Genomic DNA, 25,851 nt, shown 5'->3' with positions numbered 1-25,851 from the left:
GTAACGTCTGGCCCAAACACAGACTTAATAAATTGGTCAGCAGTACTGCTACAAGCATATGAAGTAGCTTACACACTAAATGCTGCTCTTCATTTACCCACTAAAAGGGAGCAGCACTCTAAGCAACATTACCACATGTGACTCTTTACTCCCAATTTTCTAAAATGGCGACAATAAACAAAAAAAAAATAAAGTTGACTGCAACGGCTGGCGCTTCAAGGATAGGTGGAAACTGGACTATTTCATCACTAAAATACGCAACGACTGTGTCTGCCTCATTTGCAAAGAGACAGTTGCTGTTTTTAAAGAGTTCAATATGAGGCGATATTACCAAACAAGACACGCTGACACATACGACAAGATTACAGGGTAGATACGTACCGAGAAATTGAAGCAACTTGAAGCTAGTTTAATTTCACAGCAGCAGTATTTCGCAAGAGCCCGAGAGTCGAAAGAGAGCGCCACAAAGGCTAGTTGCAAAATTGTTGAAATTATTCATTAAAAAAAAAAAAAAAAGTAGTGCTGCAACAATTAATCGATTACCTCGAGTATTCGATTAGAAAAAATATTCAAACTAAATTTTGTTTCTTCGAGTATTCGTTTAACTGAAGTGGCATTGTAGTGGTTGATTTTAAAAGTGTTTGGATTTAATTTTACTGATGAGGGTGGATACAATGCTCTCTGGTCTGCCTCTTTTCACATGGCCGAATCCAACTGTTCCCTGTTAAGACCAACATAAGCTAAGTTTTTGTTTGAGGGAATGTTTTTTTAATGCATTCTTAATTTAGTTTGTAGGTATATTTAGCCGTTTTTTTGTGGGAATATGTGTCTGAACCACTTGTTAAGAGCATTAAAAAAAAAAACTTCAGCATTTTATAGCAAGGTAGCCAATTGTTCTTTTGTTGTACACAGATCCTCATTTTTTAAATAAATTACATCGTTTTAGGCTCAGCTCAGGTGTCTTAATTTTTCATGTTCCTTATCCGATTACTCGATTATTCGAACAAACTAGTCCATCGATTAATCGACTACTAAGATATTCGATAGCTGCAGCCCTATAATAAAGCAAATGTGACACACAGAACGGCTTGCTAAAATTTGCTTAAATATATAGTTCTACGTAAAGGACGTCAGCCAAGGTCGGCCCCCCACATTTTTACCACACCAAATCTGGCCCCCTTTGCAAAAAAATTTGGACACCCCTGCTGCAGATATAGACAGTGGAGTCCGGAAAGAAAATCTACTTTTGGTGTCTTCAAATAAGACATGTTTGTATTGTAGTCATATGATTGTTTGCTGTTGCTGTTGAGCTGCCGCCGTGCAAACCGCTGTTGGACATAAGTGTGCACTTTATTTTAGTGTTGTGAAAACAGGGTATTATACCGAGGCTTATTGGACCTTTTAGTTTTCAAATGTGTTTGTGTGTCATTGCACCGTCTAGCTGCCGGGATTTGCATTATAATACACGGGTGCTTTCATTTCCAAAACAAAAAGTCCAACACACACTGTAAGCGAAATAGAACGCTGTCTTTATAGTAGCCTAGTAGTAGTACGTAAACAGTCCAGCATGCGTGTGTACTGCCATTGCGCGTGCCTTGTATGGAGAAAACACTCGAGCATGACGAATTAGGACCGAAACTAAAGAAAGATCCTCAGCACCCCTTGCTGTCAGTGACTTCTAGCACCCCTGCTTGTGATCCGGTCAATTCAAAATAATGTGCTGTTTTTGAATAATGGAGAGGAAATAATCATTTTATCAAATGAATCAAAAAGAACGATTGAATTCAACCAATTCACTGCCTTTGACAGGGATTTTTTTATCCAATACATTTGAACTGGGAAGGTTGGCAACTCCTCACTTGAATTTTTAGTACATTACTAATGTTGCTCGTTCTAATGTTGCAGAGGGTAAAGAATGCAGTATATGCACATACTGTAAGTATTGTTAGCTTTTGTATTACCAGAAGTGTTTGCAAATCAAGGCAAAAACATCATAATCAGCCCATCAAGAGCTTTTGTCAAGAAAAACTCATATCAAACCACTGTATTACTTGTAAAGGCAGTGTTTGCTGCAACTCCTGAATTCATTCGATCTTATTAGATTGTGCACCTGATAAAGAGGACCCATGAGTGCATACTGTTTGTTTCATGCCTTGGTCAACAACAACATTGTGGGTTTTTTGTTGTTTTTTTTGCCGCTCTGTATCCGTGACATTGGAAAAAAATGGAAACAAAGCGCCATTAAATATTAATGGGCCACATACGCAGTTCATAAACACAATGAAAGAGAATAAATCAATCGCTTTGCTTTGTTGAACGCCAGAGGGAAAAAAACAGCGTATAGTTGAGGAAGTATAGGAGAAAAGTTGGACAAAGCGAGCTGGAACGAAAAGTATGTTGCCGCATCACGTGCGCAACCCAAGGCTAAGCGTGGGTGTGATGATCAAAGTTTTTGATGACAATTGGATTGCATGAAGGCCTTTATTGAATCCAAAGGACCACAGGGGAGTCGGGCAGAGTCCTTATGAGGTTATTAACACCGGGCCAGAATTTGTATTCAATTTGGAAGCTTAAGCGATCTCAAGAAGACTGCTGCAAGCGGGACAATAAACACCTTTGTGTTCTAGCACAATACTGCGAAAGCAAGGGCGTAGGTTTGCATAAGGACGGGAGTGACACAACTCGGGTTGTTCCGATCATGTTTTTTTGCTCCCGATCCAATCCCGAATGTTTTGACCAAAGCTACGCCATCGTACGAAAGTGAACCCTACTAGAGTGTCGGTGTCCAGAATATTTCATGTATGTTTTAAAATATTTGTAAATAGGCCACACCTTTGTTAGGCCGCGTTCAGACTACAGGCATATCTGATTCCTCCTCAAACAGATTTTTAGGGCTAACACTATGTTTAGCAGGTTCCCAAATCCAATCTAGGCCTGTTCAGACTGGACATTATTGAAACGCATATTAGGTTGCTGTGGAAACGAAGGCATCATCCAGCATAGAGCGATGTCAAGGACAGTCAAAACCCATCTGAGCTGTTCCGACTGAGAAGCACCTTGTCCAAACTGCCGCTTGTATGTGGTTTCAATAGGTCTCGCAAAAATCAGATATCTGTGCTTTGTGACTGTTCAGACTACAAAAGAGCCATCTAGTTTTGATCTAGATGGGCAAGAAATCGGATTTTGGCTGCCAGTCTGTACAAGAACTTAGTCTGACATTGTAGAAACCAAATAACACAACGAAAGACTGCTAAAAACTGTGACTCTATGGGTTGGATATTGTCAGTAGTAATACAAAGGAAATGAGTATGGCACAGTAACTGGGCAGATGATACAAAAAATTGCACATTGGACAAATTGAACACAAAAAAATCATTCGACCAATCAAGCGGACAAAAGCTTTATGTATTGCACTAACTACTGGTACTCAAACAAATTGGTGCTAAATTTTCAAACATTAAGAGATGGATTCTTCCTCATAGCTCCAGACATACTTCAGATTATAAATACTTCTCTCCAAACAGGAGAGTTTCCACAGACTTTAAAAAGTGCAGTAATAAAACCTCTCCTAAAAAAACCCAATTTGGATGCCTCAACCATTAGCAATTACAGGCCAATATCAAATCTGATATTCCTGGGGAAAATTATCGAAAGGGTTGTGTTCGAACAGATCCAGACTTTTACGATGCAAAACAATCTTTTTAACTCATTTCAGTCTGAATTTCGGCCACAACACAGCACCGAGACCGTGCTTATCAAAGTCCTAAATGATATTCGTAGGAATACCAATGCAGGCAAATCATCTGTTCTGTTACTATTGGATCTCAGCGCCGCATTCGACACGGTTGAACACAACATACTATTCAGCAGATTGGAACAGTGGGTAGGGCTTACTGACACTATTCTTCAGTGGTTCACATCCTATTTACATGATAGGGATTTCTTTGTGTCAATCGGAAACTATCAGTCAGAACGAACAAAATTCATGTGTGGAGTCCCTCAAGGGTCAATTCTTGGACCAGTCTTATTTAACATCTATATGCTTCCGTTAGCTCAGATAATGGAACAGTATGACATCTCCTATCACGCCTATGCAGATGACACACAACTGTACATTTCTGTGTCCCCACATGATTATAGTCCCTTAGTCTCCCTGAGTAAATGCATTAATCAAATCAATGAATGGATGTGCCAGAATTTTCTCCAGTTAAATGTGGAGAAGACAGAGGTGATCATTTTTGGGCCAAAAAAGGAAAGGTCAAAGATAAGCAGGCAATTTAGCACAATGTCACTTACAGCTACAAATCAAGTCAGAAACCTTGGCGTAATTATTGACTCAGACCTAAAATTTGATAGCCATCTAAAGTCCGTCACTAAATCCGCTTATTACCACCTAAAAAATATAACCAGAATTAAGGGGCTTCTGACTCAACAAGACATGGAAAAACTTATGCATGCATTCATTTTCAGCAGATTGGACTATTGCAACGGTATATTTACGGGTCTTGATAAAAAATCAGTCAGGAAGCTGCAGCTAGTACAGAATGCTGCAGCCAGAGTCCTCACAAATACAAGGAAGCTGGACCACATTACACCGGTTTTGAAATCGCTACACTGGCTTCCAGTGAGTCAAAGGATAGACTATAAAATACTACTGCTCGTCTACAAAAAACTGAATGGCCTTGGACCAAAATACATGCTTGACTTGTTAGATTGTTAGATTGCTTAACGATTCGATTCTTTATCGATTCTGAGACTGAGAATGAGACTGAGAATGCTTTATTTTGGACATGAGAAAATAAAAGTAATAAACAAACAAACAAAACAAACAAAAAATACAAACCAATTATAATACTTGAGATAACAGCAGCAATATTTAAGACAATAACAATAATAAATATTAGAATTTATTCATTGTGTCCAAAAAGGAGTAGGATGAAGCATATGCTTATTAAAACCTACCCCCCTTTTCTATTCCTCAATAATATCAGTCCGCCTTATTCAATTAGGCCTCATATCAACAAAGAAATAATGCAACCATATACATAAGATGCAAGACAAAATAAAAATAAAATCTTATCGATTCTAATTTGGGGAAAAAGAACAAACGTTTTGATTGGCATCGAGTTTGTTTAATCAGAAGTCACAACCTTACAAACTCACAACGAGATCAAAAGAGGCCCAAAGCCTCAATGTTAACCGTGGCAATAAGTGGCAAATACACAAGAATATGTAACATTTTACTCAAAACATTTATCTAATAGAAATAAAAAATATTGGTATATATTGGCAGATAGGTTTTTGTTCTGCCTTTGGTAATATGTGTTAAAGCAGGGGTCCCCAAACTTTTTCCTGTGAGGGCCACATAACTTTTCCTTTCTCTGATGAGGGGCCGGGGTCAGTTTGTAACAGAAAAAGTGTGACGATTGCAGAAGTGCATAAATGTAGAAAATTATTGTTTTTCAGAAAGCCACAATCAAATAACTCTTTCTGGATTCTTTATAATAATAATTAATAATAAAAACACTATTAATTAAATAGATAATAACCAAATAACCCTCTCTGAATTCTTCAAGGAAAAGGCCAGAAAATAGATAACACGATTGAGAAAAAAAAAAAAATCAAAATGGCCGGACCAAATGTGGAGGCGGGCCGTATTTGGGCCGCGGGCCGCAGTTTGGGGACTACTGGGTTAACGTGTATTATCTTACCATTACATTGAATTGCATGCCTTTTAGTTTTTGTGGCGCTTACATGCTCAAGTGGGGGCGCCCTTGCGCTTCCTCACGCATGAATGCGCTCACGTGAAGAAGAGCGCGCATACACCCAAAGAAGAAATGCCGCATCCAAGTGAGTGAGCGAGTTAGTGAGAGAGGGAAACACTTCTACGAGCCTACGTTCTTTGTTAATGTTAATATCTACAGAGGCAACGCCTGTATGTATCATCTTTTGTGTTGTTGTTGTTGTGTTTCCACTCACGATCGGACACTTAACTCCAGTTGTGTAGTGGTTTGAACGATGTGCTAATGCTAGCGAACGAATGCTAACCATACTGTTATTAGCAGCTAATCATCGCTGATTTACGTTGATGCAAACCTGTTTGTTATTGGGGACGAAATTGATTTGTTTCATTTCTATTCTTAGTTTCACTCTTCAAGTGATGGTTGAATAAAGTCAGCAAATTATACCAACGCATCGTCATTTGGGAGTTTAGCTAGCTGTATAGCCGGGACTTTTTTTTTTTTTTTTATAGCCAGGACTGAGCCTTAGCCTCTCGGTGAGGACAGCGCAGTCGTATTCCCTCCCGATGCAGTTATCTCCACCTTGCAATGACTGCAAGTCGCTTTGTTGTAATTTTTCCTCGTAAAGTGAAGACACACTTTCGAGCGTTTGAACCTACGTGCTGTCATTGTTATGTTTATGGCTGCAATGCTCGTGCTAATCTGTCGTAACCTTTCATTTTCACACTCTTTCCTGGTGAAGTGTAGTCAAACTTTGGAGCGAGTGGTTCTTGGCGCCATGCTAGTTTGATGCGTCTGGACAACAACACACGTCACGACGCAATACGCGTCTTTAGGAATCGTTAAAGGGATCGTTAAGGCTTTTTCATTGTGATGTCGAGGCCTCGAAACACTCGGAACCGGTTCCGAATTGGAATCGGATTTCGATTCCCATCCCTATTCAGGACCTTGAAATGCTTCTTACGAAGCCACTCCTTTGTTGCCCTGGCTTTGTGTTTGGGATCATTGTCATGCTGAAAGACCCAGCCACATCGCATCTTCAATGCCCTTGCTGATGGAAGGAGATTTTCACTCAAAATCTCTCGATATATGGCCCCATTCATTCTTTCCTTTACACAGATCAGTCGTACTGGTCCCTTTCCAGAAAAACAGCCCCAAAGCATGATGTTTCCACCCCCATGCGTCAAAGTGGGTATGGTGTTCTTCGGATGCAATTCAGTATTCTTTCTCCTCCAAACACGAGAACCTGTGCTTCTACCAAAAAGTTGTATTTTGGTTTCATCTGACCATAACACATTCTCCCAGTCCTCTTCTGGATCTCTAGAAATAGAAATGATAGAAATGATCTCTAGCGAACCACAGACGGGCCTGGACGTGTACTTTCTTCAGCAGGGGGACACGTCCCTGGCGGCGCATTGTGTTACTGATAGTAGCTTTTGTTACTGTGGTCCCAGCTCTCTGTAGGTCATTCATTAGGTCCCCCCGTGTGGTTCTGGGATTTTTGCTCACCGTTCTTGTTATCATTTTGACGCCATGGGGTGAGATCTTGCATGGAGCCCCAGATCGACGGAGATTATCAGTGGTCTTGTATGTCTTCCATTTTTTGATAATTGCTGCCACAGTTGATTTCTTTACACCAAGCGTTTTACCTATTCCAGATTCAGTCTTCCCAGCCTGGTGCAGGTCTACAATTTTGTCTCTGGTGTCCTTCGACAGCTCTTTGGTCCTGGCCATAGTGGAGTTTGGAGTGTGACTGACCGTGGTTGTGGACAGGTGTCTTTTCTATCGATAAAGAGTTAAAACAGGTGCCATTAATAGAGGTAAAGAGTGGAGCCTCATTAGAAGTTAGACCTCTTTGACAGGAAATCAATTCTTTAAAAATCAAATAACGAGTGGAGCCGCGTTAGAAGAAGTTAGACCTCTTTGACAGCCAGAAATCTTGCTTGTTTGTATGTGACCAAATACTTATTTTCCCCTCTAATTTGGAAATAAATTCTTTAAAAATCAAACAGGCCTCTCTAATATCTTCAAGTAGAACTTGACCAATTGGTGGTTAACTAAATACTTACTTGCCCCACTGTATGTTTCTTTGCAATATAAAATAATGCAAGACAAACTGTTTCTCATTTCACAGTCTTAACAGGTCAAAACGTGGTTTAATACTACTCTGTTAGATTAAAGCGAGGCACGAGAGTGAATAAATGGTGCGAGCCGCAGCCTAGATTGCAGCTTAATCTCCAGAGGTGGCCCACATGGCATGCGCACGCACTTCCACAGAAGTGGGCCACTATCACTAGTGTCATGAGTAGGCCACTGACAGCACCACAGGCACGACTTTAATTTAGTCTAGGCTCTCAATAGAGGACACAAAATGTCTCTAGTGTCATTTCAGCTCATTTTTAGAACAGCCAAGAGAATACCTTGACATTGAATCAGCCTTCATTATGAATCGGAAGCTATCATGGCTCTCTTGTGCAACAGCGCCACTCAGTGGAACTACTAAAAACTTGAAGCCAATGCAAGGTGCTTTAGAATACAAAAGCAACTGACTTTAAAATGATAGCAATGATGGCGACTGCAAGGGCGGGCAGCTATCCCCCAAATGTTAAAATAAATAAATAAGTGATCAAATGTTTATTGTGTGTTCATGTCATGATACGTGAATACACTGTGGTGCAACTTGGACACATCGTCAATGATGTACCTGGGGTCATAGGGTGTTTTGGGTCTGAAGTCAGTATACATCTCGCCTAATGCAATCTTCTGATATGCTTGCAAGCACGACCAGTTGTTTTTCACTGAAACTGCTGATAGTTTTGCCTCAGATAATCACGGACTTTTAACTGCCAAACAGCAAGGCTCACGACCTATTTTGTAAGATGAGTTATCACCAAACAGACATACCTCCTTTTAAGTATAATATAAGCAACGCCTAACTCTCTGTTCGGCGTGCATTTCTCGACACAGCTTTGTTCTGTCACTGAATGCACCCAGAAATTTCTGAAATTAAAACTGCGCAGTAATGATCTCTTGCCTCCAGTCTTTTACTTTGCGACCCAGTCTAGCTGTCTCACCTGAATTGAAAAAGAAAACGCGGAGGACCTGAAAGACTGCCTCCAACAGGTTTTACATCAGACACCCTCACCCGGTAGACCCATTTGATCAGGCCCAGACTTGTGTCCAGGTAGCGAACTTCGCCACGTGTCCCTCCTCCTTAGCCAGCCCTATTGTGAAGCCCTCTTGGCAGCCTCCAAAATGTTCTTGATGGCCCGTCTCCTGTGCACTCCGCAATTCCCCAAGAGTCCCAAGACCCGGTGCAGAGATTGACCTGCCAAACCCCAGCAGCCCACTTCAATAGGCTCACAGAGGGCCTTCCATCCATTTCGCCTGCACTCCACACCCAGGTCTGCATATTTGGCCCTTTTCCTCTCCTCAGCTTCCTCTACACAGTCTTCCCTGGGGACAGCTAATTCAAGCAACACCACCTGTTTGCTTGCCGTGGACATCAAGAACATGTCTGGTCGAACTGATGTAACAGCTACGGCGTCCTGAAATCTCAGCTGTTTCCCTAGGTCAACCAGTGGCTGCCAGTCTCTTGCTGTCGCGAGCAGGCCCCCTTGGGTCTTCTTGGGTGGTTGAGACTTCTCACCTGCTTGGAGGAAGGCAATTGTGGTCTTGGATGGGTGTTGCTGCGTGCTGATGTCAATGGCTGAGCAGATAATGTATCTGCTACTGCCCTTTCAGGACCTGGTTATGGCAACAATGATAACGCCCATCTCCCAGGTTCTTTGAGTAACTGCTGAGAATATGCTCTAATGATCCCTTCTTTTGGCAGAGTTGGCAAGCCGGTGAGGGCCCAGGTGAACAAATTGGCGGGGATAGGCAGGATGTCATACTGTCATACTGACTGGACCAAGAACTTAAAATGATGTGGCTCCGCCTTCCAAAGGTTCGCCCACGTGATCCTACGGCCTGCTATATGCTTCCACCTGGTCCAGGCACCCTGCTCGGACATGCCAACCACCCTACTGAAGCGGGCTTCCTCCACCTCGGCTCGCACCTCATCCTGGATGAGTTGTAAGGCTTAGGATTGCTCCCAAGCCTGGCCCAACCAATAGCCACCATGCCTACTAGTGTGCTATGCTACAACCTCGCCTCTGCCTGCTCCAATGCATCCTTAGCACGCTACTTCCTTCCTGTTCTGAACTCCACCCATGCTGAGGAGACCTTGGTGTCAGCTGAATCACGGTAAAAATTCTCATTCTGGTGACCTTGAATTCCTCTTCCAGACTGCTAAAAGGAAGCTTTACCTTGGTGTTATGCTCAAAGAGAGCTATGCTGCTAATCTTCTGTGGTAGGCCCAGCCACATGCGCAGGAATTGGGTGATCTTTTGTTAAAAGCGCTCCACTGTGGTAATTGGGACTTTATAAATCAGAGGTGGCCAGACTAATGGACTAAGTATGTGCTACAACGCGCCCAACTTTTGTTCAGAGTTAGGTAGACAATTGCACGAGTCCCAATGATCCGAGTCAGAAGTCCCGAGTCTTACCTGTTATTGGTAAGGCGAGTTGATTTGAGTCACAAGGTTATGTCGAGTCAAGTCTCACCTCAAGGTCGAGTTGAGCCAAGTCACAAGGTTGTAAAGACGAGTCTTGGCGAGTCAAAAGGTTGTCGAGTCACAGGTGAGTCAAGGTCTTCACCATTGTTCTGCAGCCCACCCACAGAGCACTCAGGTTTATCTTTGAGGGAAACCTCTCAATGTAAAAAAAAAAAAAAAAAAATCTATGCCATATAGTCTGTAGGAAAATTGATTGATTTGTGATTGTCATGTTGTTACGCGAGGGCATAGCTAGAGCGGCCAAGGCGATTAAGCAGATCACTGGCAGGTAGGAACTGATCTACGATCCAAGTTTTCCGAGTCAGCTTGTCGAGTGTTGAGTTATTCCCTCACGAGTCGAGTCGAGTCTCGAGTTATACCCTCAAAAGTAGAGTCAAGTCTTGGACGCTCTCAGCTCAGCTCAAGCGGGTAAAGTCCGAGTCAGCGTTTTTTTCCTTCAAGTCTGAGTTGACCTGTGAGTGATCCAATTTGCGACTCCAGTCTCTGTGACTCAAGCCCAATTGTCTGGAATTAGCTTTTTATCACTGGTTAGTACGATGCGGTTTACTTTTCATTTATTCGCGCAGCTTCACAGTCCTTTAAACAGTGTGGTAGCCCTGCATCTCCAGAGTTGAGTGCATTGTTGCTCTAGAGCGAAACAAGACGAGTCATTGGCTGGATGATGGGTTTATCCTGCCCATCGGACGCTGTGCGTCTCTGGGGTCTATAGGCAGGGCTTGGCTGGCCAAGACACTCTACTTCTCAGCATGAGGTTGGATGATCTGTCTGAGGATGGATCCCTTTTCGACCGACAGTGAAATTAGTGAATCAGTGTCGTATTAACATCCACGGGAGGAATCTTAAAATGTTTATTCCGTTGTTCTGAGTTAAACCGGAGACTTTTATAATCATCTTAGCGACACTTGATTTGTTAAATACAACTAGCGAAAAATTGAGCTTCTATTTGTGGTGGGTTTTTTTTCCATTGTAGCTGCTAGTGTTTGAAGACTTCTGGCACTCTAGTTTCTTTCCCTACCAAGCAGCGGTTGTGGCCGAGTCCCTCTACCATCTGCATGCGCACTTTGAGCTTCCCCTCATTGAAAGACCAGAATTCACCACTGTAGTAGACCAGATTTTTGACAAAGTAGAACCTAATTTGTTTTCCTTTCTTAGCTGCTTTCACCCCGCCCACTTGAAAAATATCTCAGAACAGAAATTGATGTCTCAACCAGAATTACAGCTACAGATTTTTTCAGTCTGCTAGCATGCTATCATTAGGCTTTCTTTTCCGTTGTGCTAGCTAGTGCAGCACTAGAAAGCTAGACATTATTATTTGTGGTTGTGATGTCATAACCAGAAATGCTGGGGGAAAAGTGGGCGTTCCCCAACGCAATATTGTGGATGTTATAACTAATAAAATAGTGAAGGACAGCCAAATTCGTTTTCTACTTGTAAAAATATGGTGACCATTTCTTAGGACATCTAAGTCAATGTCTGCCATTGACGGTAATAGACGCCCAATCCGTTTGAACTGGGAGGGATCCAGTTCAAACGGATTGGACCTCTACTAGTGACAAACTCATTAAAATACATGATTGGACATCTGTAGTTAAACAAGACAAAATGCTTCTTAATAGCTTTTTAATTTAAAAGCCTCGTAAAAGGAAAAGCACACAAAAAGCAACGAGTTAACAGGAAACATGACGAGTGAATATACAGTAATATCATTTGTACAATTAAAAACATGCTTCAGAAAGATACATTACAATGTCACCCGTGTACAGAATTCATATACGAACAAAGACAGCCTTCTGGTTCAAACCCACGTTGAATTGCATCACATTAAACATAATTATGCATATTTCAAAAAGGTAATACAGTACAAAGAAAACAGCTTAGAGAGCATTGAATAAGGATCCTTCCTTTAAAAATAGCGCTTAATAAAGCACCGGAATTAAGAAGCAAATCATTCAAGAAAGGGAAAGCACAGCTAAAAAAATAAAATAAAAATCACAAGCCCTATTTGGTTGAAAGATAGGCCACTAAGTAGAGTTGTGCTACCCCTTATAACAAAAAGGACGAAAACACCTAGTAGCCCAACACCGTGGTACTTTTCTACAGAACTTCAAACCACAACTCAAAGCGGAGATATACAGTATAATCCTTAGAAGAGCCCATCCCAAAAATCTTAACTTCAAAAGCTACGTTTATTTCTAATGGAAGAGGATTAGCGGCAGTGAAGATGAAACATTCGGACGTTATTCTAAGAATTCCCACTTTGAAGTAAGAATTCTCACTTTATAATTTCCTCACTTAAAAGAATTCTCATTTTAGTTAGAATTCAAATTTAACGTCAAGACTTCTGAATTAAAATGTCAGAGTTCTCACTTTTCTAGAAATCTTTCAATTTTAAAGTCAAAATTCTCACTTTAAATACTGTACTCAACTTTAAAAATGTTCATTATCAAAGAATTTTGATTTTAAAGAGAGAATTCTGACATTTAAGTGAGAAGTCTGAATCCTGAACATACTTAAAGGGTATGAAAACGCAAAGGGGGTGTGAGACATCAATAGAACCGTTATGTGCCAAGACAACAAATATTGATAAAGTTAACAAAAAAATCAATCACATTAATGAGCAATTATCGAAAATAGATCGAAAATGACGAACATTTCCTAAAGTTTTCCAGAAACAGCCGAATGGGGCGGAGACGTCATAACAAGGAAACAAAAGGTCGAGGCAGGTGCCATCGTTGTTTATCGACGAAAGAGTTGCGTTCGTGTTTTATCAAAAAAATCGCTAAAATGGTTCAAACCTGTCATGCTATGTGGTTTACAAATAGCCATTTGTCGCAATGTAGTACCCATGAGCTCCCGAACGCGAGAAAAAGAGCTGGACTACGCAGACAATGAGTAAAGTTCGTCAGTGCTAAGAGGGCTAATTTTGCAGACCCAGCCTCCGGCACGGTTTTGTGTGGTGCGCATTTTACACCTGAAAGCTATACGAACTATGGGCAAATGAAATCAGGTTTTGCTAAAAAATTGCTGCTGAAAGCAGATGCGGTGCCCGGTGAAAGAGGACGATGACTGGCTCTGATGAGACCACCTCACCACCCCAGGCAAAGCAAAGGAGGGAATTGGCCAGAGTGAGTACTCTTTTATAATAAAAACATATCACGCATTGGATATAGGACTGGACACATGTATAAATTTATGCTCGTAAAATATATAGAACAAATCCTCTAATCCCATTCATATTTGTGTCGGTTGGCAGAGCGAAACCGATGATAGCATATTAAATGATAATTATTCTATACATTATTTTGCAGTCACGGTGTGTCAGCTTCACAAAAAAAAAAGCAAAACAAACCATTCGGTGATTCTGTTGCCACCGGTGTTTCATCAGTGTGATTGCTCCCCTCAATGATCCTTTCATTAGGCTGCATTGGCTTTCGTTTGGGCTCAAAGTGATAACCCAAAACACCAAAGAAAGGCTCATAACTCTCCTCGTCACCATTAGAAGAATGTTCGTTACGTCCGATTCGTCGCTGCAAATAGAAACAAAATTGTCCGCCATCATCGCCGCCATTCAGTACTAAGCACTGAGCCGGTTGTTTCGCTATAGTGACGTCACGCACACAATATGCTAGATTTCCGGCATCTCGGGGGCAGGTCCTTTTAGCTTGACAATCGACCTAATTTCTATCATTTTCTTGGTGTTGCGATGTGTGTAATTACACGAAGTGGCATGATATGAATTCAAAAGGCATGTGTTGATGGATAAATGATGGAATATTAGCATTTCCCCAGGTGTTGTCATACCCTTTAAATTTACTTTATTCTCAGAAATTTAAAGTCAGAATTTGACTTTACAGATGTCTGATTATATTCTCAGAAGTCAGAATTCTCACTTTATCCTCAGAATCCTTTCAACTTTAATCTCAGATTTGTCACTTTAAACACGATTATTAATTTCCTCACTTTAAAGAATTCTGACTGTTCTCAGGATTCTGACTTTATTCTCAGAATCCTGACTTTCTGACTTAAAAGTGAGAGGTCAATTTTGAACATACTTAGAAATCTGACTTTATTCTCATGTATCTAAGTCAAGAATTTGACTTTGAAGTCAAGACTTCTGACAATTCTCAGAAGGCAGAATTCTCACTTTTAATACTCTACTTTAAAAATGATTATTTCTTCACTTTGAAGAAATTCTGACTTAAGTCTCAGAATTTTAATTCTCAGTGCCTTTATTCTCAGAATTCTGCTTACTTTATTTCCATAATTTTGACTTTAAAGTGACAATTCAAAATCCTGAATATAGAATTCTGACTTTATTCTCAGTTACCTACTTTAAAGTCAAAATTCGACTTTAAGGTCTAGACTTATGACTATTCTCAGAAGTCAGAATTCTCACTTTAAATACAGAACTTTAAAAATTACTATTAATTTCCTCACTTTAAAGAATTCTGACCTTATTCTCAGAATTTTGACTTTCAAGTAAGAATTCTGACTTTCTGACTCTGAAGAAAGAAGTCAGAATTCTCAACATACTTAGAATTCTGACTTTATTCTCAGAAATCGACTTTAAAGTCAAGTTTAGATAAGATGAAGTATTAATTTACTCACCTTAAAGAATTCTGACTTTTCTGTAATGTTCATTCTGACTTAATTCTCAGAGTTACTACAAAGATTTATTGGTGTTTGCTACATTAGGCATGGCTTGGCTCATGAAATTAATCTACATTAATGTATTTTGTCCACTTCCAAAACACCATGCTTTATGTCATACATTTTGTCTAAATTGCTTGGATTTTAACATTTCGTCCAGACACTGCATCTCAAACTATAGCCAACTGACACTTTTGACCTCATTTTTCATTTTTAGCGACCCAAATTTAGTCTCGCTACTTTTTTCCAGGAAGCAGAATCTCAGAATTCATAGAATTCTGACTTCTCACATTAAAGTCAGAATTTTTAGAAAAGCACTGGTCTACAAGCAAACTGCTCCATTTCATGAATTCTGCCAACCAATTTTGTCCCTTCGCTGGCCGTAATCCTCTTCCGTAATTTCTTCATGTCTCTCTTTTTTTTTTCTTCTGGAAACGTGCCCTTCAGAGCGAGTACTGACGATGAGGAGAACCATCCAGTATGCGGAACAACAGTAAACGTCTTTGTATTTTTACAAGTTTGCATCTTCATATTCATGCTTAAGTTGTGGCAGGCTAATGAAGTAATTTTTCCAGAGCTGAGGCAAGGTAAAAACTAAAGGATGAACGGAGCAGCTATAAGGCAACATATTCAGGGAATTTTGTAATACTGTATAACATGACAATACAACATGGACCTTCCAGACCATAAGAGTCACGAATATCGTCAAGGCAAGCAGGGGAAAAAGGCGGAAAGGACGGCTGTAACTTACCAAGTCTACCGATGCGGCTTACTACGAGTGTGCGTGCATACAAATACTCGCTTGTACTTTTTTTGTGTATACTGTATATGAGTTCAAAGTGAAAGGCATTGACAACTAAATAGTCCTACAAACGCAGTCAAGTGCATTTCATTCATTATTCGCGGGTGCTCAGTGCAAAAACACGTCAAAATTGTACGGACAAGAAGTCGGTGAAGGTTAGGGGAGGGAAATAGTGGAAAAAGCAAGTTTGCAGGTGACTTCTTTCACACTGTTTAAAAATAAGCATTTGTCCGAGAGCCAAGTGGCAGGTTGGACCTTGTAGCTGCCATCTAATTGAATATATACACTTGAAAATGGACATTTTGAATCAATGGGCGGAGTTAACTTTTGGAACATTTTGGAATAGATTCTGCTGTATTGTTTGGACTTATTTAGCATTTAAAAAAAAAAAAAAAACTTAAAAAGACATATGAGTTTTTTTTGTTTTGTTTAGGTAGGTTTAAGAACATTGAAACATGATTTTTACATAATAAAACTCATTGGCTGCCTTTGACGTCCAATCCCTTTGGAATGTACACACAATGAGCCTCGGAGCCAAATTTAACTTTTTTGTCTCGTCTGATTACTTATTAATTACCTTCAGACTTATTGTTGCCTGTAGGTTATGAGCTAGCCAGTATAGGGCATGCTCAAGTGGTGCTTTCAATGTCTCTTGGCTGATAAAATGTTTAGGGAACGAATAGGGTGGCCTTAATTCATTTTGAACTTGTTATTAACAGTTTTAGAGGTCGACCGATATACTGGCCGGCTGATATATCGGGCCGATATGTGGACTTTTTTCCAACATCGGCCGATTAAGAAAAAAATTAAGCCGACAAGTGGATTTTGATCAGGCATCTGTTTGGGAAACTGTGCCCACAGCTGACTGACGGTAGGACCGCGGAAGGACTCTGCAGCAGCTTGAAGGCAACAACTACTTGTAAGCTTCAGACTTGCCTTTTTTGTAAATATTAAAGTTTTTTTTCTTGCTTTAGTCTTTTAAGTTGTTTACCGAGTGATCCTTACACTCTAAACGTAACTTGTATCCCTACGTGGAGATTAAGGGGGGGGGGGTGCATAGCCCTGGATGGCCGAAAATTTCATTGCATGTAATTGACTTTCCTATTTATGAATTTAAAATTAAGACTCTGCCGGTAAAATGTCTATAAAAGTTGTAAAGCAATAAATCAACAAAAATGAATGAAATGAACAAGAATTTTTTTGTTTTTGAACACATCATGTGAAGAGCACCTTAAAGACGGCCATTTGCATTGCTTAGCCAAAACCACCTGAGGACAGATTCTGGCTGGAATATTCAGTCAAAAAGGATGCGGCATCTGCTTCTCCACTAGGTAAGACACAAAAACGCGTACGCTCACACACGCACACAGCTGGGCTGCCAGTATGTACCAACATGGGCTAAGGTACTATCCGAGCATATACAGTGCCCTCCATAATTATTGGCACCCCAGAAAAAGATGTGTTTTTTAGCTTCTAATATATATATATATATATTTAATTCAAATAATATTGGACCTTAATGGGGAAAAAAAAAGAAAAATCCAACCTTCAATACAAGTGCATTTATTCAGTGGGGGAAAAAATCCCACATAAAGAAAAAAATATTTGATATAAAATAATGTGTGTCACAATCATTTGCACCCCTGGTGTTAATACTTTGTACAACCCCCTTTTGCCAACAAAACCTGACCAAAGCACACAGTCCCAGTTAAAGCCTGGGACCGTGTGTATTTTTGTGTGAGACCAAGATTGAGCTTTTTGGCAACAAACACTAAGTGGGTCTAGCGTGCCACAAAAGAAACGCATGCTGAAAAGCACATCATACCCACTGTGAAGTATGGGGGTGGGTCAGTGATGCTGTGGGGCTGTTTTGCTTCCAAATGCCCTGGGAACCTTGTTAGGGTGCATGGCATCATGAATGCTTTGAAATACAGGACATTTTAAATCAAAATCTGTTGCCCTCTGCCCGAAAGCTGAAGATGGGTCGTAACTGGGTCTTTCAGCAAGACAATGACCCTAAACATATGGCCAAATCTACACAGAAATGGTTCACCAGACACAAAATCAAGCTCCTCCCATGGCCATCTCAGTCCCCAAACCTTGTTTTGTTGGCAAAAGGGGGTTGTACAAAGTATTAACACCAGGGGTGCTAATAATTGTGACACACATTATTTGATGTCAAATAATTTTTTCTTTATGTGGGATTTTTTCCCCACTGAACGAACGCACTTGTATTGAAGGTTGGATTTTTTTCCCATTAAGGTCCCGTATTATTTGAATTTAAAAAAATATATATTAGAAGCTAAAAAACACATCTTCTCAGGGGTGCCAATAATTATGGAGGGCACTGCATCTTGTAAGTTAATTTGATTGCTGACACTGCGTTTCGGGGTCATCAACAGGTTTTGCCCCCCCCCCGCCGCCGCAAAAGTCAAACTCTATACCCTATGCTTGTATCGTTAGCGTAGCATTCATGTTAGCATTAGCCTTGCGAGCCTTAACTCTCGTCATGATGTCCTGTTGGGTTTAATTATTTGAAAACAATTTACTGTTCTTGCTGAGTGTATGATCATAAAAAGAACTGCTATGTTCGTTGGTTTAGTAGCACTAGACCAAAATAATCCTTCAAGTCTCGGGTCATTTTTGTAAATTTCAAGCTGTTGAAGCATTTATTTTAAATTGCCTTTATAATCTACGTGCTTTAAAAAAAAATTGTTTTTTAAGTATATCGGCTTAAAATATCGGCTTACAAAATCGGCATTGGATATCTGCAGACGGCTAAAAAATTTTTTAGAGATATGTATCTGCATTTGAAAATCCCATATCGGTCGACCTCTAAATAGTACAGACAGATAGACTTTCAAAACATTTAAACTGGGAGGACTGGCTGTGAATGTTCATTTTCCAGTTCCATTGACACTAGACATCCAATCTATTTTGACTGGGAGAGCTGGCAGCAATCATTCAGTGAATTGATTGCACAATAAAAGGCTCAAAGAACAAGATTTCAAATTTTTTAAGTAAACATTCAAACAATTTATCCAAACTAGTTGTCAACTAAATTTGATCAATAACTAGTCGATTAATCGTCGCAGCCGTACACCCTTACAATGTAAAATGAGTTTAAAATTGGGTCCAAGTTTGTGGTGTATTTAAAATGAAGGCAATTATAAGCTAAATAGAACAAACTTTAAAAGAAATTTAAAGATAGTGTGTCAATAACTTATGTTTTTTTTCCCCTATCTGCGTCAGGGCGTGGTGTCTCACCTTCAAAAAAGAGGCGCGGCGTGACTTACTGTATTTCGATACCTTGTAAAAGTGGGCATTCATATCTTGGTGAATGCAGGAGTGACTAATATTCACTTATGGCTTGGGGGAGGTGGTCTTTGGGATATCAGGGGCGGCGCAAGGTGTCGGAGAAGCGCTGCCCTCTGCAGAGACGGGAGAGGCGGGGCCCGAGGCGGGGGATGGGAACTCCTTGATTGTGACGGTGACCAGGTTGGTGGTGACGTCGGTGACCACCACATCTTTGCAGCTCGGTCCCATTTGCGGGTGCCAGTCGGGGTCGCCCTCGGCGGGCACCCTAGCTTCTTCCAGGGGGCCGCCGCTCTGAGGTAGGGAGACGACCGGGGCGACTCCGGCGTCCTCAGTGGGGTTGGAAGGAGCAGATTGGGGGATATTTGGAGATTCTGTAGGACTTTTGCTGGATTGGGGTGGCTCGCTAGACGGCGGAACAGATTGGGAGGAATTAGGGTTCCCACTTGGTTCGGAAGGTGGTGAAGAAGCTTGCAAATGGGACGGGGCAGGACAGGTGTTCCTGCCGTTGCAGGACACTGGTTGAGGGTGAAAGGTCAGAGGGCCGCCGCACTGCAAGCCAAAAGGCTTCCCATACATGGGGAAGCCGAGCATCTTCAGCGGGGGCTGGAAAGGTCTATAAGGAGCCTCTCCCTTCTTCCCGATGATGCGATTACGGGAAGGGATGTTGTGGCGCCCCCCCGGGAGACTCCGAGAGCCGCCCCCCGTCGAGCCGCCGCGACCCGGCTTGTCAATGACCTTCAGGTTGAGGATGATACGGCCGCGCTTGACCTCGCGGGGCTTCACGCGGCGATTGAGGATGCGCACAGTCTCGGAGAAAGGCGAAGCGTGAGGGCGGGACGGCAAACCGCCGGACCCGGAGAAAGAGGACGCCATGGGGTCCGAGCGGGGCAGCGGGCGGCGGGACATGCGGTGGCAGCGGTGAATGTCTTTCTTCAATTTGTGGGTCGCAGCCAGAGAGTTGAGCTTGGGAGACGTGGGGGTTAAAGGGTGAGGTGAAGAAGAAGAAGGAGCGGCGCGGCTGGCGGCTGCAGAGCGCTGTGTCGCCTGGCGGGATTTTGTGCATTGAGTGCTTGTTTCTCCTTTTTGAGGCTGGAAAAAAAATAATTTTACTGATAATTTTCCAAAGGTTTGAAAATAATCAGTGCCAGGGTGGCAGTATGGGGATCAAACCTCCATCGGGTTGGCAGAACTTATTTCCATTCATTTAAAGGGAAGGACAACACCTAGTATAATTGACCTATTCATACAAAATACAGTTACTCAAAGCATTTAAGTATGCAAATTTCTTAGACCTCTGATAACCAAAAAAAAATATTGTTTGAACACAAAAACAAATGACAATGCTTACAGGCGCTGCTATTTTATGATGTCAGTTATACCCACGATCACACAAACTGATTAAAGCACAAAATAAGTGCATGTGATAATGAGTATTAATTAGGGCTGTCACAAATAACTATTTTTCTCCCGATTAGTCAGCAGACTTTTTTTAAGGATTAGTCGACTAATCTAATACATTTTTTTTCTTGACACTTATTAATTTACAAAACATTTTTGGAACACTTAATTTCTGTATTAAAGTACAAATAAACACATAAATAACAATAATAAATCACAAATAAACACTGAGGTGAAATGCTGACAGCATTAACTAGTAGGGGTGTAACGGTACACAAAAATCTTGGTTCCGTACGTACCTCGGTTTTGAGGTCACGGTTCGGTTCATTTTCGGTACAGTAAGAAAACAAAATGCAATATATAAATGTGCGAGTTGTTTATTACACACTTTTGTGCTTTCAACAATAGGAACATGAGCCTATACAAAGCTAGAATTCTGCTCAAAAAAAGAAAATACAATATTCTGAAATGTAGATATTAGACATGTGCCGGTTACCGGTTTCACGGTTTACCGTGGTGTGAAAACGTCGCGGTTTCAAAACCACTAAAATTTTCCGTCATAACTTAGTACGGTATTTGCTATTTTTCATGTGCCAAAATGGCTTGTGCGGCAGCGCTCACCCTTCCCGTTTGTTGCCGTGAGTGTCAGTAAAGCTTTTCTGCTAAACAGCCAGCAAACCCAAAAACAAACCCTCGAAAAACAAGGCGTACTTTTCTTCAATTTATTGAGCTCTCAAATCGTGGTGAAATATACAAATGAATACATTTAAAACGTTATACAATTGTATTTTTCCACATGTGAGTAGGTTCAACAGGATAGCAGTAGCACCATGAAAAAGGTCACCAAAAACAAAACACACATTTTCCTTTCAAATTCAATATACAAACTAACTAAAACTTACAAAGACTAATGTTAGCCTAGGCCAGTGCTTCTCAATTATTTTCTGTTACGCCCCCCCAAGGAAGACGTAAATGTTTCGCGCCCCCCCAACTCTCTGCCGCCACTGTAAATAGTATCATTCGTCTATATTACTATTATAAGTACGCCTCAGCCTAACATTGTGTCCTTTTTTTTTCTATTAAAGAAAAAAAGTAACATAGATCAACTTATAATAAAGTATAACTTTTTTAACATTGTGTTGCTTGTAACAGAAAAGACTTAATGCGCATCAATTTGCCTGAAGTTAAAAAAAAAAAAAAAAAAAAAAAAAAAAAAAAAGTCACATCCAAACTGTAAAAATACACTCAAGGTACATTTTTGACCATTTGATACTGAAAAATAAAATGTAATAAAATCAGTAAATAATAACAAATTCAAATTGATTAGAAACATTTACTCTTCAGGACAACATGCCAAAAAATTTGACCGAAAAAAAACAAAACTGAATAGAAGGGGGGAAAAAGGTCTCTGGACAGAAGGAAAGTTTTTATTTTCGCTGATTCACCACAGTGCTCACTGGTTTACTGATATAACACTGACAAAGCGGGACGATTGTGACAATTGGCAATATTCGGCACATTTTCGCTGAAAAACAATCAAGCGGCTTATCAATGAGATTGAGGTCTAATGTCTTTAAGTGGCGTCTTAACTGATTTGGCTTCTCCGCTATAATCATTTTTAGACTCAGTAAACAGTGGTCTTTCCTCATTTCCCACTATATTAAAAGTCAAAGGCAAACGGCCCGAAAAAAGCGCATTCTCGGCGGCCGAGGGAGAACCGTAGGTGAGGGCGGTGGTCGTGACGATCCCAAGCCGAAAACGGCACTTCTCGGCCGGACACGTGAGAAAGACAGTGGGTCGCTGCGTGAGTCCAGCTCTGCATGAGTCTCTTCCGTGTGCTCTTGCTTACTTCAAAAATACTGCACGCACTTTGAAAATGAGAGCGCCACTGCCACCCACGGAGTGGATGTGCAAGTACACTTTATTCTAGTACGGCAAAAAAAAAAAAAAAAAAAAAAGCATGTTCCCCGAGGTCACTCGCGCCCCCCCTGGCATCGCTCTGCGCCCCCCCTGGGGGGGCGCGCCCCACCATTTGAGAAGTACTGGCCTAGGCTAAGCTGGGAGAGCAGCTTCGTCGACGTTTTATGTCTCACAGCCGCTGAGTGAGAAACAAGCTTAAATGAAGGAGGGAGGAAAAAAAGGATCGCGTCAAAGATCGCTAATTGCGAAAAGAGGTCTCACTCCTCACTTTTTGTTTTAGATGAAACCTTTCCTCAACAATATTTACATTTTACCTAACTTATACATCTTTAACTAACTTATTAACTTATGAATTCTTTGTTCTTTTTAACACAAAGGCATGACATCATGTAGAAGACAGTTGACACAGTGGCTGAAAATGGCGAAACTTCAGCTTCTCCCCCTCAAAAAAAGTCATACAGTATATATTTTAAATTTTATTTAGAAGTGTTTTTACTTTTTTATAGCAATTATTTTTTTATTGCTCTATTATTGAGCAACTTGAGCTCTGGCTGTGGGTATAGTCTAGGTTCTATTTATTTTAATTTTATATAAAATATTTGTTATTTTTTGTTAATTTATTTATTTTCACATTAATTTATTTTCACATTATATTCATGTTCCAATTTGCAAATATGTTCTGAAAAAAAAACCTGTTCAATGGAAAAAAGTTTTTTTTTTTTTTTTTTTTTAAAACCCCATACATCTCAAAATTTTGGAGCTATAATTGCAATACCGTGATACCGTGAAACCGCGGTATTTTTGCTCACGGTTATCGTACCGTCAAAATCTCATACCGGCACATGCCTAGTAGATATTTTGAAAAACAAAATAAAAATACTTTGGCTGAGACTTTTTCTTTAAAATAAATATCTGATGTGCAAAATTGAACAGTTGCAACACTGAAGTGAAGAGTTGTTCCATCTATATTCTTTTTTTTAATTTGAATTCCCCACCCAGAGGGCCAACCATCTTCCCTGTTAACATTTAACCGTTACACACACTGCTCACTGCACTTCTGAGTGGTGCGACGGCCTTGGCTGTTTAATTGTTATCTTTTTTGAGACTGTCAGTCATCTGATCACCGCGTCCGCCAGCTGGCTGCCTCCCCTCCCAACGTGGTGTACTCTGATTGACGCCGGACGGGCTGACGACGTCACCGCCGCTGACGGGCCACCCGAACTAGCCGCTGTCTGACATGTATCCATTATGCAGCGCTTTGTTTACATTTGCGGCAATAACGACACTTGCTTTACGGCAGCTAATCCGATACACGGTAATACGGCTCTGGGTAATACTGTCAGGCCGTTGTTTGAGCTTGCATACCTGCGTGTGTGTTGTATTTTGCCTGAGTCTTCTAACCAAATAAAGGCAGCGTTAACAAAAGTCCTCTGACCGCTCGTCATTTTACAGTCAACACTCAGAGTTCGCAACTTCGCATTTGACAGCATACGTGCCGCGTACCTCCTCGCCAGCTGTTTGCTCGCTATTCATTCACTTGTGCATTTGATCGATATTTTGTTACACTCCCGCTCTTTCGGTGAGGTGTTTTGTGTTCATTCGTGATTGGATCGTTTTTGTTCACGACTTAAATAAGAGCACCGCAGCAGTAGAGGTAAACTGCCGTTTTCGTTCAACCCGTTTTGTTTAGTGTAGAAGCCAGGTTAGTGGCTGTATTGTTTTTCTTTTTCACGATCAGGGTTTACTTAGCGGGTGGGGTTCAAGTGTAGTTTCAGTTTGTTTGTTGTTTTGGCCTGGGCTTACGCTGAAGCCAGCTTCTTCCGCATTTTGTATATTTTGTTCATTGCGAGTTCGACTTGTGTGAATAAATTTGAGTCCACTTGCAACTTGTGTGCGTGTCTCGTTTTATGTTACGCCCTTAGCAGCCGTCCGTGGGACGTAACAGTGGAATTATGGGAAGCATGAGCGGGCATTCCGCGCTTGCATTAAATGCGTCACAAATATTTTAACGTGATTAATTAAAAAAAAATAATTACCGCCCGTTAACGCCCTAAATTTGACAGCACTTTACATTTCGTCAGAAACTCTTTCGGTACGCCACCGTACCGAACCGAGGACCCCGAACTGAAACAGTTCAATACAAATACATGTACCGTTACACCCTTATTAACTAGTGCAAAAGAATGGAATGTAAACAGATTCAGAACACTGACTTCGCCAACATGATTCAAAACAATTCTTAAAAAAATGTTTAAAAAAAAAAAACATTTAGCATGAATAGTATAGTATACTACAATATATATCGTATTGACCCGAATATAAGACGGTGTTTTTTTGCATTGAAATAAGACTGAAAAAGTGGGGTCATCTTATATTCGCGGTCTAGATGTTATACCCATTCACAATGCTAGATGGCGCCAGATATCATTGAAGCGATGTTCTGTCATGACAGATCTCAGCTACACTCAAGTTTAACCAGTTTGCATTATTTTATTGCGATGTTTTTCCTTATTCAGATTTGTTTTTAAGACTACAGTTACAGTTATACTTCACTTTGATGGCTAATGCAGTTATTGAAATTTTGTTGCAATAGATTGGTTTATTTACATTTCAAAAACCAGAAGCCATTCATTTACGAATGTAATTGCACTTTAGTTTACATATTTAAATGTTCAGGTATTGAGATTTGAATGAGGCAAAATAACACGCTTTTCTCTCAAATATTTTGTTATAATCATTTGTTTCAAATGTACTGTAATTATTTTCTGTATAAAAAGTCTTTTTCCAAACTTGAGTCTTGAAAAAGAGGGGGTCGTCTTATAATCAGGGCCGTCTTATATCCGGGCCAATACGCTAATATTATTATAATAATTATTCATCGACAATCAGATTGTTTTATAAAGGGTGTCATTTTAAAGCTATTCTTAGTGTAGAATCTGATTTCCAAAGTATGGGAGATTAACTCCAGAAATCGTTAGTATATGTTGAACATGACGTGCTTTTATTTTTGAAATGTTCACCGGAAGTACGTTCGCTAAACCGCTAACCGTAAGCTTTACACTCCGCAAAATAAGTGCACTTTTCATCATTGCATGTGGTGTCAGTAATACATTTTCCCCCCATTTTTTCGTTTGCAAATGCTGTTAACCAGCTAGTTTTCATGTTTGAAGTGTCACCTTTTAACCGCAAGTTCGCGTTTTGGAGAAGACTGCCAATGTTTTATAGAAGGCTAAAGTAGGTTGTCTTCCCCCCCCCATTAGCCCCAATGTAGCAATGCTAACATGTACAGTGTTTAATATAGATGCGCTTCCTTATTTTGTATATTTGAACTTTAATTCTACGGCATGTTGATGACAAATAAACACCTGTGAAAGGAACTGGAGTCTCACATGCCATCAACACG

The 25,851-nt window shown here is 40.6% G+C and overlaps 1 protein-coding gene across 1 annotated transcript in view; it reads right to left on the bottom strand.

The window, feature by feature from the left end:
* Positions 1-25,851, bottom strand: part of cbx6a (chromobox homolog 6a) — a 67,449-nt gene that overhangs the window by 36,364 nt on the left and 5,234 nt on the right. Inside the window, exons 5-8 of the mRNA XM_057843393.1 lie at positions 19,183-20,219; positions 11,376-11,457; positions 9,711-9,807; positions 9,106-9,390 (exon numbers count right to left, since the gene is read on the bottom strand). Coding sequence (XP_057699376.1) covers positions 9,106-9,390; positions 9,711-9,807; positions 11,376-11,457; positions 19,183-20,219 — 1,501 coding nt within the window. The remainder of the gene's footprint in view (positions 1-9,105; positions 9,391-9,710; positions 9,808-11,375; positions 11,458-19,182; positions 20,220-25,851) is intronic.

This window comes from Corythoichthys intestinalis, chromosome 8 (genome assembly GCF_030265065.1).
Source record: "Corythoichthys intestinalis isolate RoL2023-P3 chromosome 8, ASM3026506v1, whole genome shotgun sequence".
In the NCBI taxonomy this organism is placed as follows: domain Eukaryota; kingdom Metazoa; phylum Chordata; class Actinopteri; order Syngnathiformes; family Syngnathidae; genus Corythoichthys; species Corythoichthys intestinalis.
Note: the sequence above shows the minus strand (reverse complement) of the source record. Positions and strands in the feature narration are given on the sequence as shown.